Source organism: Pteronotus mesoamericanus, unplaced genomic scaffold, assembly GCF_021234165.1.
Source record: "Pteronotus mesoamericanus isolate MK-2021 breed Mesoamerican mustached bat unplaced genomic scaffold, CSHL_Meso_final contig_90, whole genome shotgun sequence".
Classification (NCBI taxonomy): domain Eukaryota; kingdom Metazoa; phylum Chordata; class Mammalia; order Chiroptera; family Mormoopidae; genus Pteronotus; species Pteronotus mesoamericanus.
This window is the reverse complement of record NW_026555277.1, coordinates 11487442-11505499: the sequence shown is the minus strand read 5'-3', so window position 1 is coordinate 11505499 and position 18058 is coordinate 11487442. Positions and strand designations below refer to the sequence as shown.

The window sequence follows — 18058 nt, the reverse complement described above, 5'->3', positions numbered from 1 at the left end:
GCAGAAGAAAATGGATATATATCCAGGATTTTACTTTTCTTACAAAAAAACAAATACAAAAGAAAAAGAAAAGAAGATCTCATAAGGGACAGTGGTTTTCACATTTCTGACACCACTCGTGAACAAACGTTGTGTGAATACAGACTCACCGAGTTCATCTATCTGTTTGAGCAGTTCAACGGCATCAAGTCCCACGGAGAACTTTATAAAAACTTGCACAAAGGGGTTCCTTAGGGTATTCTAACAAATTATAATAGGGAATTAGTTGTATTATAAGAGGAAAACATGTTTAGTCATCATCTCTCTAATAATACCTATCATGAAATCAAGGAACCATCACTGCACATTGTGAATGTACCATGTTACAAAGGGCCACATACAAATTCTTGAGAAAGAAAGAAAAGGTATGTGGCTGGTAATGTCCTGAATAGCTGTGCTTTTGCTTGTCAATGGACACAAATTGGTCAGCATACTAACATGGCCAGTTATGACCATAATTATCAACATTATGAGACTATATTCAACTTAGCAATTCTTTTTCCCATAGCTATTATAGCATTTGTTTCTAACATATTATATACAACATTTTGATGCTTCATTGTTGAATTTTGTTGAACTGAAACAGAAACAATTTTTAAAAAATTGGGTTGCCTACATGGAATTTGACATCACAACTTATTTGTACATTAACTCTACTACTTTCTAGCTGTGAAGCTTTCAGCAAGCATTCAACCTTTTCCAGCTTCTGGTTATTTTTCTGTGAAGTAGAGATGAATGGCTCAACAGAACAGTTTAATGTAAATTATTATAATGTTGTTTTATATGCTCATAAGTGTAACTACCTGAACATGGAAAAATAAACTGATAATAAAACTTTAAATTACTCTACTCCATGGAAAGACTTAAATTTTTAAAGTAAAACAAATGCTTTAAAATATAAAAGCTTTTATAGCTATCTTTCAAAATTGGGAGATATAACTTCTATCACTGTAAAAGTACTTCTAAGTAATACTTACTGAGACCTTATCATGTGCTGGGCACTCTCTAATAGAGTTTACCTTGATTTTCTCAGTTTTCAATAACACCTTGAAGCAAGTATTATCATTACACCCAGTTAATATAAGACAAGGCTAGGGCTAACAAAAGTGTGTAAATTCTCTTGGAAGGAGACTTGACTTGAGGTGGTGGGCACACAATATGGCATACAAACAATGTGCTGTAGAATTGTACGTGTGAAACTTAAAGAATTTTTTAACCAATATCATCCCAATAAATTGAATAAAAAAATTTTTTTAAAAAGAAAGTGTCTAAATTCCCCTAAGGACACATAATAAGACCCAAAGGGAAAGCTGAAGAAAGAGATTTCAACCTGATTAAAGAGATGTTTATATATCTTATGTGTAAATTCATGGCCCAGTTTTTATATGAATTAGGCTTAAGTTGATTGTCCCTTTAGAGGACAGTTCATTCAGTATTACTTATTTTGTCTTTCTTAACAATATCTTCTGTTTTGTTATCATGGAGATAAATGAGTCAGAATAATATGTATTAATAAAGCGTACATATAATAATAGAATTAATTTGTTAAATTCATAGCTGCTGAGGTGTCTAAGAGTAGTTGGTAGCATGCAGACTGATGGCTATCACACAGCTATATTCTATGATAATCCGAGTCCTTTAAGATCTAACTATTTACCAGAAATTAACTTGTGTTTCATGGAAAGACTGATTGAATCAGAGCATTAAAACAAGCAAAACACTGTGTTAGCTGTGTTTCAGAGGTGATCCATCGAACCTTATTTCCATTGCCCCATCTCTCCTTTTACAATCATTCCTCTCTATGATATATAACACTGTGTTTAAATGTTTCCACACACCTGATGCTTATAAATCTGTGAAGTGGTTATGAGTACGCCCATTTTAGAGATTCATAAACTTCAGACCAACTATTTTAAGGAATTGGCCTAAGGGTTCACAAATGGAAAAGTCAAATCTTGCACTAAAAGCATGAAACTTCAAATTCCGTGCACATTTGCAGAAATAAGATTTTCCTTAGTAATTAAGAATAATGATGTATTTTGGTCTAGGACAGAATAAAGATATTTTCATCAGATGATGATTCCCTTATGGATATGGTCATAGAATTTCCTCTTAGTAACTGACCTCTTTTCAGAACTATTATGAATAGATCATGTCCTTTGTTGATTTGCCACTTTAGCTAATAAAACTTTCTTTAATGAAATATTATATGTAGGCTTTTTATCTGTTCATGGAAAAAAGTTTTTGGGAGAAAGATCAATAGTGTACATATGTCAATAAAGTAATAAATAGCCTTTGTTTTCTGAGATCCACTGAAACAGGCCACTAAACATGAATGTCCTTATAATTAGAACCAAATTTAATAGTAATTGTGGGGAAGATGGTTGATGAAAAGTTTACTGTATGTTAATCAAATATATTAAATATCTGTCTTAGAAACATGTATTTTTTATAATAAAAATCAGATTGTAATTATAGCTATGCACTAATTGTTAGTAAAAACAAGAACTGAGTAAAGAATGTTTAGGCTATAATTTTTCTGACAAACTTGTATGATTCAAATCCTTTATTCTGTGATTGACTTCTTGAGCATTATTATTTAAAAAGGCATTAAAAATATATATTTTAGAGCTCCATCAATCTTCCAAAGGCCTCCTTCAGTTCTTTGATAGACAAGATTTTCTCTCTTACAGCTCTTGTGTTGTCATCATTCTTGCCAATTTTCTCTTCTCCAACAGATACTGATCTAACTGCTTGATCCTTAATTATCAATAGCTCTGTATGTGATTGAAACATTTCTCCATATGATTTGCATCACCTCCAAAATATCCTGCACGTCTCTCAAGAATAGCAAATTACACTTTGCAACCAGTGTCCACTGTATTTGAGTTGCATTGTCAAATGATTAACCAAAGCTAGAGTGTCATATGTTTTAACCAAATAACTCCCCAAACTTAACACTGTTTTCCAGTATACTAGTATTTTAGGACATCTGCTTCAGTTAAAACAGCGAAGCATAATTCAAAGTACAGAAATAAATAAATAAGCATATTTTACCTAGTTTTTATAGCATCTTATTTTTGGAAAACGGATTGACACCATTGGCTACATCTCAGGATCAGCTTGTAAGATGGCTTATCTCTGAATCACAGGAAAGCTGTACTACAAGAGGGGGGGCGACTGCGAACATGAGTGACAGATCTGTTATACTGTCTCAGACCCACTCTCTGGAGGAGAGGAATTTTAATCTGTTGAATATAGATTCTGAGTCCCTATCTTCCTAATCCCGTAATGAAGGCGATTAAAATCGCAAAGAATTATAAGACATACGAAAGTGAGTGACAGAACTCTCTCTTACCTGGAGCATAGGAATCGTCTGGTTTAACAGGTGGAAGGAATTCATGAAAAGTGGTGACTGATTCATCCACTCTTGAGATTTTTCTCTTAATTCTGCCAGCTGCCTCAGAGTTACATTAGACTTAAAGACAAAAATAAAAATAAAAATAAAAAACAGGTATTGTTTAGTAGTATTTTCCTCATATTTCAAAAAGGTCTCTTGAGGTTGTTTCGTTACATAACTTAAAGAAACACTTCTAAAAGGTGTAACATATTGCCAGAAATTTCCCACATGGTCGAAACATTTTAAATAGCAGCTTTTATAGGGTCAAGATCACTTATGAAATTTCTGGAAAATTTAGGGTTTGCTTCATGTCCAGAGTGAAATTATAGCCAAAATAAAAGCATGTTTTCTGTAGTTCTCACAAGTTGTTCATTTTACAAAATGATACACTTAAATTTACTGCTAAAGAAACAGTAAAATTTAAGGATATAAGAAGAGGATGCACTCATATATAGCTAGTAGAAATAGATGTTACAGACTTTTTTGGAAAGCAATCTGACATTAGTCATTAAAATAAAATACGATAAGTTTTAATCTTTCAATCATGAACATTCATCTCAATGAAATAAAAATACCAATGTGTAAAGCCATGTGTCCAAGAGTATTTGTTGTCACATTGTTTACATAGCAACAATCAAAAGTAAACTCTTAATATAAAATGAACACTCAACAATTGAAGATTGGCTGAGTAAATTCTATGACATGAAAATTTCAATCCAAAAAAGAATGAATTAGACTATAGCTATTGAATTGGAAGAAATTCCCCCAACGTATTGTTGTACGAGTAAAACAATATATTTAAAAGTATTATAATGCAACCTAATTTTAATAATTCAAACAATGACCAAAGAACTCTGCATACAAATGTATATATAATTTAATAATTTATAAAGGATGAGAAATGTCATAAATTATAAAAAGGCACATCCTTGAATGCTAACTTTCATTAGTTTTCAAGGAAAGAAGAGCAGAATAAGAGGGGACAAAAAGAGGAGGTGAGAACTAAGCAAAAATGAAAGAAAAATAAAGACTGCACTAGAAAATAATTACATAATGACTTCATTTATGCAAAATTATATAGAAGTGTGTAGTCAATACAGAAAATAAGGTATTAAAATACAATTCAATAAAAACATTCTAGAAATCAGTGATGCCCTCATGTCCATTTTTATAGACCTAAAAATAATGTTATATTTACATAAACTACAGTTTAGTAAACAAGAAATGGTAAAACATATTTTTCACTTTTATTCTCTCATTTTAAAAGTATTAACTTCATAATTCAAATCATTAAAGCCAATTTTAAAAGTGAGAAGGAAATGCTATTATGGTTAAATCAATAGATAAGTAATAGTTACTATTAGTGTTGTCTTTCTCAACCTCCGTATTTTTTCAAGATTTTATTTATTTATTTTTAGAAATAGAGGAAAGGAGGGAGAAAGAGAGGGAGAGAAACATCTGCTAGAGATACATCGATCAGTTGCCTCTCGCACACTCCCAACTGGGGACCTGGCCCACAACCCAGGCGCGTGCCCAGGCAGGCAACCAAGTCAGCAACCTTTTGGTCCACAGACCAGCATTCAGTCCACTGAGCCACACCTGCCAGGACTCAACCTCTGTATTTTATATAAGATGCTAAATTGTACTACCAAATATGATGTCAAGAATCTATTATTTAGGGATTGTTTTTGTTTAAATTAGTTATGTAATATTTCAATATTATTTTTTCTAGTGCTCATTCTTCTTACATACATAGAAAGTTAGACAAGAGTTGTCACAAAACATTCTGCTTTGGGAGATAAGTTGAAAAATCTGAGGCCTTGCTTTCACTAACCTCATTCTCAAGCATCAACATGGTTCATTTCTCTTCAAAGAGCTACCACCCAACCTACATTGTTTACACATATACAGAATGTAAGTGGAGAATTATTAAGAGTTTCAGAAAGCCAAAGGTAATAGTAGGTAAGATATAAAGAAATTTGAGTCAGCTAGAGTAAAATAGGAAGTTGGCTACGTTAAAAATCATTATAATATGCAAGAGAGAAACTTGGATTTATAATGGACAAACCTTTTCCATTATTGCCTTTGTGACTGGAGTATATGGCGCATACAAAATTTTTCCCAACAACATAGGTTTCAAGAAAGCCCAAATCACAGGTCCAGCAGGCATGTTAATGATGTCTTTATAAAGGGAGAAGCAAAATGGTGCTGGAAAGGAAGTGTAATAAAAAATTTAGTATATGTATTCCAAATCTATTTCCTGTTGGTAAACTGACAAAGATTATTGTTGTCACACCCAAAATAATGCCTCAGCACTATTAACAGATGTGAGGCATCTGATATCTAAATTAGAAAGCATAGTAACACATTTTTTTAGGTGTAAAAGTTTAAAACAATAAGCAAGCTCATAAGAAGTGATGGTATTTTGTCAAGAGGAGTTAGAAAGATTGAAAATCAAATTGCAAAACTGCTTCCAACTGATCCACCTCACCAGCACTTAATTGAAAATACACACATACATATGCATGTACATGTACACATACATGTACGTGACAGATACATGAGCTGTTTAATAAAGGTTTGTTGAATAAATAAAAAGATAAATCAATGAGTCAACCCAATTTCTATCCTAAACTTCTATATATTATTTGGAGGAGCTCAGCAGATCTTTTTTACATCTCAAACTTTATAGATGAAGTAGGTGACTTTGATGTACTACTAAATGCTTGTAGTCCTGCTGTGTTTGTGGAACTTCTCTATGTTGTTCTAATAAAACTTCTAATTTTACAATGTTAAGAAAAAATATTGACTGAACAGATTTAAAATGTGTTTTTATGTTTTCTATGAGCAAGGAAGGTGTAACTAAGACTGACACATTCTTAGTGTTATGGGTAAGAGGCTAGACTTTGTCGCAGACGGCCTGGGCTCCAATCACAACTCTGATACTTTTAAGTTCAATGACTGTGGCCAGATTCCTTAGTCTCTCTGTGCCTCCTGTCTGCTTGCTAAGATGAAGATACAGGCATGCACACCTCAAAGGGTTGTTCTGAAGAGTGGATGAGCTAATATACATAACATGCTTGACATGTGGTAAGTGTTCTCTAAATGTTTTCTATTTTTATACTTGGAGAAGACTAATACTTTATTTATTAGAAAAAGCTAATATACAGTAGACAACATTGTTAGGTGATATTACCATGCTGATTTTAAAGTATACTCACTGGCATTTGTGGGAATTCCATATTTTGCAGCAATTTGCTCTTTACTTAATTTGTAAGTCAAAAAATCTTTGGTGTGGTTGCCTCTTCGCCTCTGGGAAGAGGGCAGCAAGGCGACTAAGTATTCAGTGGTAATTCCTTGGGAGCACAATGCTTGGGAGATGGTGCTAAATGATCCCTGAGCTGTGCTCATCCGGTTGCTTCTGTACATTGCCTGTGAGATCAAAATCCACGATTTATGAACATTATATGAGTTGCCAATGTTCCTGAAAACAGTCCAGAAACAACCCCTGACGATACTTAGAGTATTCTTATAGTTTCCATACTTCATAATACCTTTAAAACGTGTATCCCAAATGTAAATGAAGACTGTGAAACTTCAATTTAAGCCAGAGAAGAAGAGTTTTCCTGTAAATTTTTTTTGCAATGTACCTTATTTGTAACAATGTATTATAACTAATCTCAAATACAAGCTAATATGACAGAAGGAATTTTCTAACAAGAACATAACTGGGTGACTTTTCTACCTGCGTTAAGGGAACAGTTCTGGGCAGATGCATTTGTTTCAGGGATCTCATTTTCTTCAGCAGGGGATGTGTGCTGGAAGTCAGCTGACTGAGAATGCCTTTCAGCTTCATGAAGAGTTCTATCATCTTTTCTACTGGCTCTTGATCTTCCCTGGGGAAAAACACCTAACAGAAACAGAATAAAAATAAATGACTTATGTGGAGAACACAGAACCTTCATACATCATTGGTGAGAATATTAAAAAGGGAAAGCCACTTTGGAAAACATTTTGGAAATTTGTTAATGTTCGAACATAAATATACCATATAACCCAGCAATTCTATTCCTAGAAATTTACTGAGGGAAATGTAAACAAGATGTCTACACAAAACCTTGAACGTCCACAGCAGCATTACTCCCAAGAGCCAACAGGTAAAAACAATCCAAGTGAATGGATAAAATGTATGTCCTTAAACTGGAATACTACTTAGCTATAAAACATAATGACATACTGACACATGGTGTAACATGTATGAAACTCAAAAGCATTATACTAAGTGAAAAACCTCAGACATGAAGACCATGTATTGTATAATACTGTTTATATAAAAGATCTAAAAAAGGTAAATCTTTAAAGATGGAAAATAAAGTCGAGGTCAATGGGCTAGAATTCAGAATGAGAAGTGACCATAATGGACATAGGTTTCTCTTTGAATTGATGGAAATGTTCTAAAATTAGATTGTGGTAATAGTTGCACAGTTTTTCACATTTATGAAAACAATTCATTAAATTGTACACTCGAGTGAATTTTATGGCATGTAAATAATACCCTCAATAAAGTTGCCAAAAGCAAATGATTCTAAAAATGAGAAAGGTAAATACCAATTACATAATTCTTCATGTATACTATTGGTCAAAAAATCATATAATGTGCTCCTTAAAATCAGAAAAGCTCTGTCTCAAGGTCCACATGATTTATTTAATCCTAATCTCATAAAGCATTTCTGCTGCAGAAAAAAATGTTTTAAAACTTTAAAGTCACTTTATCCTCTTACTCATTTATTTATTCGGTGAACATTAATTGAATGCCTGCTATGTGTCCAGCACTGGGCAAGGTGATGGGTATACAGTGGTGCACATACTGGCATCCTCCCTCCAATAAGAGAGCCTTGGTTGAAGAGGAGAAACAGTTAAGTAAGTCAACAAACAAAAGGCTGGGGAATATGGGGAGGAAGAGAGAGTTTAGCTAAGAAATTAAAGGCAGTCTTTCCAAGACAGAATCCCAAAGAAGAGAAAGAACAAATTATAGAAACAATAAGGACAGGAAGGCTATAGGCAGAGGGGGAAATGTGTGAGGTCCATTAGGAGGGAAAGCCCTTGGTGCGTCCAGGAAAGACATAAAACACCACTATGAGCATGAGGTTTAACTGGAAAGATATCATGAAGACAAAGCTGCCTCCATAGTACAGCTGCTGCCTCAGATTTCTATAAATTAGAATAAAAGTTCTAGGTATTCCTACATTGATATAAAATTGACTAATGATGAAAAAATTTTTAATTTTTATTTGCAATACCTACATGAATTATGTATGGCCTTCGGCTTATCAAATGCACATGTTTAATCAGTAGGCTCAAGAAGAAATGTTTGGTTTGATATCTGCTCTGCAGAGGCATTATAAAATAAAGACTAAAATATTACTTCATGTGCATTTGAGGTTATATTTTATGTAGAACAGCCGTTTGTTTAGTTAAGGAGTATTTTCTGAATTCTTCAATGGGCCAGGCACCATTACTGGCACTTGAAATGTTTCAGTGAACAAAGAGGACCTATAGAGCTTCTATCCCAGCAGGGGTATGTAGAAAATAAATAAGAAAAATGAATATTAAGTAAAAGATATAGCATTATTGAAAGGGCAATAGAAAACAAATAGAGCAAGGAAAGGAAGCCCTGGCTGGTGTGGCTCAGTGGATTGAGTGCTGGCCTGCAAGGAAAGGAGGTTTGAGAGTGCAGTACGTGAGATTGGCCGCATCCTAAACAGGGTGGACAGAGTGGGCCTTATTGAGGTCAGTGTTGAGGAAGACAAACAGCCCTGCAAATCGCGTGATAGACGCCTCACTGAGCGGTGTCGCACGGCCCAGGGAGTAGCCAGGTGGAATATAGAGTTTTAGAGATGAAACCCCTGTGGGATTTGGGGGTTTACTGGAATAAAATGAGGAGCCACTGGGAGGTGGTAAGCAGAGGGGTGACATAATGTGACTCAGTTTGAAAAGAATCATTTTGGCTGCTTAGGCAGAGAGCAAGGCGAGCATGGGGGGGAGCCGATAAGAGGTCACTGCAGAAGTATAGATGTGGGATGGTAGTGACTTGGAAAAGGATTATTTATAAGCAGTCTTAAAACATTTCCATCGCTTTTGTTATGATTCAACAATGTAAGTCAGCTGTGTTGCTTTTGTTTTTTTCTAACCAAAAGAAACAGATATATGTTTCAGTGTTTTTAATAACATGTAAGTATTTTTGACCTACTTTAGATTTGGGTGAACAGAATGCTTAGTTTTCTTATCTTTCTATTTTTTCTTTCAGTTTTTATTAAATAAGTACTAATAAAGCATCCACTTATTGCAAGGCGAAGTCATTGCTGACTTTACTGAGCCTCAATAATGACCATTTGTTTTATTCTACTGGATAACTAATGGTAGCTTCTACCTAAATTGATGAAAGGAACACAAATATTTATTGAAAACATACCAAAAATCTCTTATTGTTTTACTTAAAAAAATAACTTTGTTCTAATCTTTATTTTTATCTTAAATTAATGTTTATTCACTGTAAAATTATCATAACACTTGTATTTCGCATATTAGTATAGTATATATTAAATTCATATATTATATATCAAATTTAATTCATGCTCTTGGATATATAAACTGAGAGTTAACGAGTCAATAATATTCATTTATTCATCTATAAATGTGCAAATTTGCCATATATGATCTCTAAGGTCCCATTTCACTCTAAAATAAAGCTATAATTCCACAAGCTATATAAATGGATTTTATTCCTTATAGTAGCAGACAGCACACATATGTAATCACCTATTTTATACTAAAGTATGAATATAAAAATATTGCATCGATAGCTGCTTGCCTTGTATGTGAAGTTGTAAATGTCTAAGTAGTGGAGAAGAGTGAGTCCAATGAGGTAAGACTGACGGGATCTCTCTGGAGGAGGCAGGCTGCAGAATTCCTTCATCACATTTTCCAGTGCAGGATTGGTCATATTAGCATCACAGGAATGCAGCCAGAACACACGAGAAATAATCTGCAAGTTGGAGGAAGAAAAATATTATAGCTGCGAATCCTTTGAGAGCCATCTGTCCATTTTGAGAGGTTTTTCTTATACTCTTATTAGAGTCCCTTAAAAAAAAATGACATCCTCAAAATCAAATACTAATTTAAAGCACTAATTACTACCAATAAAGCTACAGCAAGGCTGTAGTTCACTGGAAAGCCTGAGGAATAAAATGGGAAAAGAAACAGAGAGGGGTCTACAATTATTTCTTGCTTGAACACCTGAGTGAATGATGACACCAAGAAAAACAATTGCTTTGTTGTAAGTTTGGGGCAAATAGTAGTTTAACACTTTTGCTGCTTTTAAATATTAACCTTAGCTTATTTAAATTGCATTTTATTTTTATAGTCATTCAAAGTTGTAATCTTGTACAATAAGCTCTTTGGTTCAGAAATGAAAGGCAAAGAAAAATGCCCAGAATCTCACAATAATGTGAATCAACCTGGGTAGTAATGCGGGTGTGAAAAGTGAGGGATAAATAGGAGAAATGAGTCACCTCTATTGCCACCAAGTTGAAATGAAGAGAAAAGCTTATGAAATTCCAGATTATAGAAACTTTTCTCTTTCCTTTTGAAAGCAAGGAGAATGTATTCTCTCCATTTACATGCTTTAATTTATTAAAATGAAGCTGCTCTTCAGAAGCTAAGCGCATGATTGCAGACATTAAATCTTATGATCAAATGAGCAAAAGGTGAGATCAAAGGGGAAAAGTAAATGAACATTATTTACTAGAACAAGAGGAAAAAAATGAAGTCAAAGCAGTTTCCATTTTTGTACTGGGGAACCAATTAACATAACACAAGTAAACATAAATATTTTCCAAAGGCAGCCTTATAGGCTTTTAAAAAACATTATCTAATATTGGAGAATAGCTGGGCTGTGCTTAGAAATGACACATTCTGTCACATGTAAGATTTGAATGGGTGAGGCCTTCGGCTCTGCAGCTCTTTTGGAAGATTTCTATGACACTTCTAGACAATGGACTTGGAAAAGGGATAAAATATAAGCAATTGCAAGTGGAAAACCCTATTATCAGCCTATAAGGAAAAGATATTATTCATTTTCATATCCCTAATAACGTATACAACACCTGCAAACTTACACAAACTCCCTTTACCATGTCTATGTTATATACTGTCTTGTCCAGGGACTCTTAAAAAGTTTAAAAAAAAAAAGAGTATTTATTTTAATTTTAATTTCAACAAACTATAAATAATCTCCCTGTTTTGCCTCTTAGGTTACTGAACTGTACTTTGATATCATCATAATAGATGTTCATGATGCAAATTTACTTCTGATAATGTGATTGCGATAGTGAACATAAGGAATTGATGTCACTGCTTATTTAAGAAAACCATCTGGGAGTAAAGAAAAGGAGAGGAACAAGGAGGCAAGAGGAAGGAAGAAAAACTAGAAGGGAAGGAACAGAAAGTGGTAATATTCTTGCTTCAGGATTTTTCTTCCATCTTCACTTAAGATCCAGCCCTCTGATTTTATCATTCACATGGAAAACTCACCACATTTCTATTCAGCTACTTAGCATTTTACTGATAAATACCCAACAAACATTTAATGCTATTTAGACTTTGAAACACCGGAGGTAAGTACAGAGACACTCCACCGCACCTCAGCTCTGTTATCAGGGAGCGGAATGGCCAGCATATTGTCGATGCTCCTGTTGGACAGTCCTGTCATTCTCCTCAGTTCTTCCTTCAGCGCTTCCACATTTTTAAACATTTCGATTAACTGGCCTGCAAAGGGGAAAAAGAAAGGAGAAAAAAAAAAACACATATGAGGGAAAAAGAAAGAAAGAAAAAAACTCCTATGTTAATTGTGATGTAATTTTTTTAGTCATACTAACACAGAGAAACCTTTTAGACTAAAATATATATTCAACATATATTTCTTGTGTCTGGAACAAATGTCTCCCAGTTTTGGGAACATTTGCATCTTTAGAATGTATTTCTATCTGATTTAGACTTGTTCCTATTACAGTATCGCTAACCCAATGTAACAGATTGTTCTGCATTCCTTAGATGCCTGCAACTCAAGGTTCATTCAAAGAAAACATGGTTTCCTTAGAGAATCTGATCACATAATGTACTAAATATATATCTCTCCATTTGATTTACAGCACCACACAAATTCAAAATGTTTTTTAACTTTGGATTATATAACATTGCCAACTTAGGGCAAGGTGTGCTAAACCATAACACCAGGCCACAGGGCACAGGGCATTTTCCCACAACTTTGCCCAGCATGCTACAGTTTATACAGAGTTTCCAAACAGAATGTGTGTAACCTCAAACTCTTAGGACAGTAATTATGGTTACTTCATATCTGGGTCAGTTAATGCGTAATATTTTGACTTTATTTTGGCAGGTGGCAATCTCCATTCTGCAAATGCCATTCGACTTCTTTATGAAGTATCCCTCATGCAAATACACTATCTTTATTTTTGGACTCAGTGCCCTTCCACTTTTGTGGCTGCCTGTTGTCCAAAATTCTAAATGCCTTTCTGTTCAGTATTGAGGTATTATGCAAAGGAGAAATGTATTGCATGATGCATCATGCTCAGAATACTAATAGGAGGTTCTGAATGTTGATTTCTGTAGGGAGTAGTGCATCTATTTTATTTTTTAAATCGTATTATTCTCACGGAAGTAAATAAATTTCATCCTACCTTTCTCAACAGACCATCAAATACACTTTAATATATCAGAGAAACAAAAGGTAACTGGTCTAACTAGTTAAATGTTTGAAGACCTTTTTGCTGTGAAATCACATTTCCCTGTTTCATTCTCTGCTAGCTTTCTGTGTTTTGAGATGGGTAACCATATTTGAAAGCTTCAGGTTTCTGATGTAAAAGAGCAGATATGAAGCAGATTTTGTTGAGAACTTCAGAAAAGCTTTTCTTAAACTGCAGCGTGAGAATCACACACATTCTAATAATACGGCATTTAAAATATGGATGGGGACACACCTGGTTTTTCAGAAGTGTCTGCACTGTGATTGACATGCAGTGTGGCTTCTATGGCGGGTATTAATCGTGTAATATTTTCCAAGTAATTCATTTGCAATGCCTGTTCTAGAAACCTGGAACAGAGCAGAAGAGGAAATTGAACTCACCATTTCAACAATTTGAGAGGGGATTTTACCGAGGAAGAAGACAATGGGTAAACATACCGATCCATACTTAAATTAATTTTGATTGGATCCCCAGTAAGCAAATCTTTCAGTTTTTTAGAAATGATGTCGCTGTACAGTAAGCTGGTTGCTATTTCGGTGCTGAGCTCTGCTGCTTCGAGGAGTTGCACATGAAATGCACTCTCTTCACACAGGTTTCTGAAGTTCATATTAGAGAGTGGGCACATTTTCTCTAATGAATTGAAAGTTTCAGGTTCACAAAGAAGTTCTGTCAAGTGTTGAAGCTGAGACACCTTTCCAGAAAGGGGAAAGAGTAGGAAATAGATGTTACATTATTCTAAATACTTAGTAGTTGATAATAGGCAAAATTGATTTACTTAAAAAAATTCATATGTGTTAGTTGGCATTTGGCAACAGTTTTAGCATGAAACACTCTTTTCTGTCATGTTAGTTTATTGTTCTCTTAAGAATTTTAAAGGGGGCCAAATATTTGGTGACAGATGATGGTTTAACTTTGGGCGGTGGTCACGCAATGCAATATGCAAATCACATATAATAGTAATGTGCACTTGAAACCTATAAGAGTCTATTGACCTATGTCACCCAGGTAAGTTTTTTAAAAAATAAATTAGTTTAAAAAAATTTTATTCAACTTTTGGACCTATCTTTCCCAACTGTACTCATATCTTGTAGATTTAGAATGTAAAAAGATGTCATTTAATTTTATCTATTTAAATCACAAATATTTAAACTAATTTTACATTTCAGTTTATATGTTAAATCGCAGGCAAGGGAACACAGCGAAGCAAGTTTGGTTTGGAACTTCAAAAAAGTCTGTCTTCCTCATACCCATTAAGGTGGGTGCTGTTTTTAAAACTTCCCCCAAACAACACAAAAACAAAAATAGAAAAAGCAAGTGTTGGCAAGGATATGGAGAAGTTGGAACACTTGTACACTGTTGGTGGGAAGGTAAAATAATACAGCTACTATGGAAAACAATATGGTGGTTCTTCAAAAAGTTAAAAATATAATTATTATAGAATCTACTTTTGTGTATATATCCAAAAGTATTGAAAGTTGAATTTTAAACAGCTATTTGGGTTTTTTCTTTTAAAAAAAATTTTATTTCTTTTTTAGAGGGAGGGGAAGAGAGGAAGAAAGGGAAGGAGAGAAACATCAATGTGAGAGAGATACATCGATTGGCTGCCTTTCATTCGCCCCAAATGAGGGACTTGGCCTGCAACCCAGGCATGTGCCCTGACTGGGAATCAATCCAGTCACCTTTGAGTTCACAGGCCGGCATTCAACCCACTGAGCCACACCAGCCAAGGCTCAACAGCTATTTGCAGCTGATGACAGCATTATTCACAACAACCAACAGGTGGAAGCAACTGAGTGCCCATTGACAAATGAATGGATAAACAGAATGTGGTATATACACAAAATAGAATATCAGTCAGCCTTAAAAAGGAAAGAAATTCTGACATATGTTACAACATGGATGAGCTTTGAGGACAATATGCAAGTGAAGTAAGCCAGTCACGAAAAGATAAATACAGATGCTCTTACTTACATAAGTTCCCTAAAGTAGTAAAATTCACAGTGACAGAAAAATGGCACTGTGGGCTTCCAGGGACTAGTAGGGAGAGAGGGATGTGGAGTTGTTGCTTAATAGATTTTAGTTTTACAAGATGAAAAGAGACCCGGAGACTGGTTGCACAATGATGCAGAGGCATTTAACAAGACTGAACTTCACAGTCAAAATGGTTAAGACTAAATTTTATGTTATGTGTATTTTACCACAATTAAAAAAAATATTTGACAAGAAAAAACATTTTTTAAACTGCAGCCTGGGGATCATATGCATTTTAATAAGACTGCATTTAAAATTTAAAATCTGGATGGGGACACACCTGGTTTTTCAGAAGTGTGCATTGTGACTGACATTGCCTTCTACGTTCTTATCTATAGAGGAAAACTAGGCACATTTATCAGTTCTATGGAACAGAAGTGTTTTTAAAAGGGCTTAAAATCCCACATGCAGAGGAAGAGGAGAAAAATGGAAATCAACTAATTTCCTGTCTTGTCACCTTTGTTCACCGAGGTTCACTATGCTCGGCTGTGTTTTGAGGATATATTCCCTAGTCATACTTCCTGGAGGAAAAAAAATTATGCCTCCTAGGGAAGCTGGATCTACTGTGCTTGGAAGCCACCCTCAAGCTATTCCTTTTAAGAAGTCAAGTAATTTGGAGCACCCTCTAAAAGAGCAAATACATGTATCATTCTGGAATCTGCAGCTCCGTTTCCAATCAGAAGTTGTATTTTGACAGAAGTGAACTATTTTATGATACAGGCAAATGTTTGCAACATTTCCTTCTGTATGGCAAATGGGAAAGGCACAAGAATGTATCTTTGATGAGAGGTTTATAGTAACTATGTGCAGGATGTAACAATGAAACACAAATCATTTTATATAGCAAATATTATTGGCCTATTTTCAACTGTATTTAATTTTCTAATTGACTTCTGGCTTTGAACTATCTAAAATGGCCTCACATGTATTAAAATTCAACTTAGTAGTCTTATTGTTAAATTTTCCATTATGTAATAGGTCCAACCATTTACCAGCTGTAACTACATGTTTGCCACTCTGTTCCTTCCTTTGATTTTTTCCAGATGGTAGATATGATTAAACTTTTAATGAACAGAGCTAACCCTGCTTGTCACATCCTCCAGTGGCTTGTATTTTAGTGATTTCTTAAATAAAAAGATAAATACTGGTAGGCCAATATATTTGTTTTAATTGAGCCCTTGAGGGTTCAATTAAACCCTGCAGTAAATTTGAATGAGTTTTACTCCTCAGTAGAGACCCAAATGTATTTTTTAACTGCAACTTTGGCATACATGTAGGAGAAACCAGTAAAAGCCCATATAGCATAATCTTGGCTTGATAAGATAAAAGTAATAGAAGTAAAAGGGAAATCTAGCCATGCTATTGAAGTTGATTTGGTTCTCTGAAATAATAATTTAATTCAGCATCAAAATTGTGGAATGCACTGAGAGGCACATCTGCCAAGGAGCTGCCTGGTGCCCATTTAGTATATGTCATTGTTTACTACTGTCTTCTAAAATTTGTCTATACATGTATTAGAATTTTGATGCTATATGGGTCATTAGTAATCAACATAAATTCAGAGAATTATAACTCTCTTTACAAACGCACGTGTCAAGTTCAAATGGTAGGTTTGTCAGAGCCTCATGCAGAGCCCCTCTCTCCTTTATCACCACTCTGGTCCACACAGTTAGTAAGGACTCGGGCCTCACTGGAACAGTGACCAGAACTAATTCCATGTCCAGCTGCAACTGACTTGCCCAGTACCCATAGTTCCCCAATGCATCTGAATCAGAATTCTGAGTGAGATGATGGTGTGCCCCTCAGTATGTTGTAAGCATAAAAATAGTAAAACAGCAACACTCCTGGCCTCTTGGAGGGGGAAAGGCACTGTTTAAAAATGTAAAAGTGTAACAATACAAATATTGTGTTATGTATATTTCTGCCCAGTATGGGGAATATCTACTTCATTTGTAATTCCCCAATCATGTCATCTTTCCACCAAAAAGACTGGAAGAAAAAAAGAATAAAATAGACAATGAAGGAAGGAGAGAACAGAAAAGTTCTAGAGCAGAATGTTACGGCTAGAACAGAGGGGTGAGAACAAAGGAAAAGCCACCCACAAATGACAAGCGTTTGATATTTTGGAAGGTCTAAACCTTAGAAATACCTGAGTAAAGTTTTTGAATGGCTGGCCCTGACTGTCACAGAGTTCTAATTACCAGGGAGGGCAAAGCAGGAGAGTAAAAGCATCTCTTACTGTAAAACCCTAGGAGTTTGTCCTCATTCTTTCAATATGTCCTGAATATTTTCCATGTGTTGCACTCTATGTCAGGAGGATAGAACAGTAAAGGGACAGACTTGGCAACGTTCCTCATGGAACTTGTGGTCTTGGAATGAATGGGTTGTCAACAGCAAATAGCAGCCACACTGTTATAAATGACAATGCATTTTCTATCCAAGGGACAAAATTGTAGTTTGTTTCCATCTCTGTGGCTTCTAGATTTTTTTCTTAATATAACCCTCTAGGGGAACAGTATATTAAAAATGTAGATGCTGCTTTATATTATTCTGAGCTCCCTTCCCATTCCATTAGAGTAAATGATTGAGAATGTTTTCTTTCCATTTCCCTAGTGTATATTGTACACTGCCTGGTTTCTTTGCAAGTTGAAAACTACAATGAGTAATTGCCCAGGTAACACAATTACATGGCCAGAGCTCTACTTTAACACCCTCATTTGTTCATGCATTCAAAAGTCAAGTCTTAAGCTCCTACTTTGTGCTT

At 34.8% G+C, this 18058-nt stretch overlaps 1 protein-coding gene across 1 annotated transcript in view; it reads right to left on the bottom strand.

The window, feature by feature from the left end:
* ABCA12 (ATP binding cassette subfamily A member 12) overlaps positions 1-18058 on the bottom strand; it is a 165389-nt gene that overhangs the window by 59897 nt on the left and 87434 nt on the right. The window contains exons 12-20 of the mRNA XM_054586173.1: positions 13701-13954; positions 13498-13610; positions 12141-12265; positions 10311-10484; positions 7185-7349; positions 6661-6871; positions 5508-5647; positions 3398-3517; positions 150-240 (exon numbers count right to left, since the gene is read on the bottom strand). Of these exons, the coding sequence (XP_054442148.1) occupies positions 150-240; positions 3398-3517; positions 5508-5647; positions 6661-6871; positions 7185-7349; positions 10311-10484; positions 12141-12265; positions 13498-13610; positions 13701-13954 (1393 nt within the window). The remainder of the gene's footprint in view (positions 1-149; positions 241-3397; positions 3518-5507; positions 5648-6660; positions 6872-7184; positions 7350-10310; positions 10485-12140; positions 12266-13497; positions 13611-13700; positions 13955-18058) is intronic.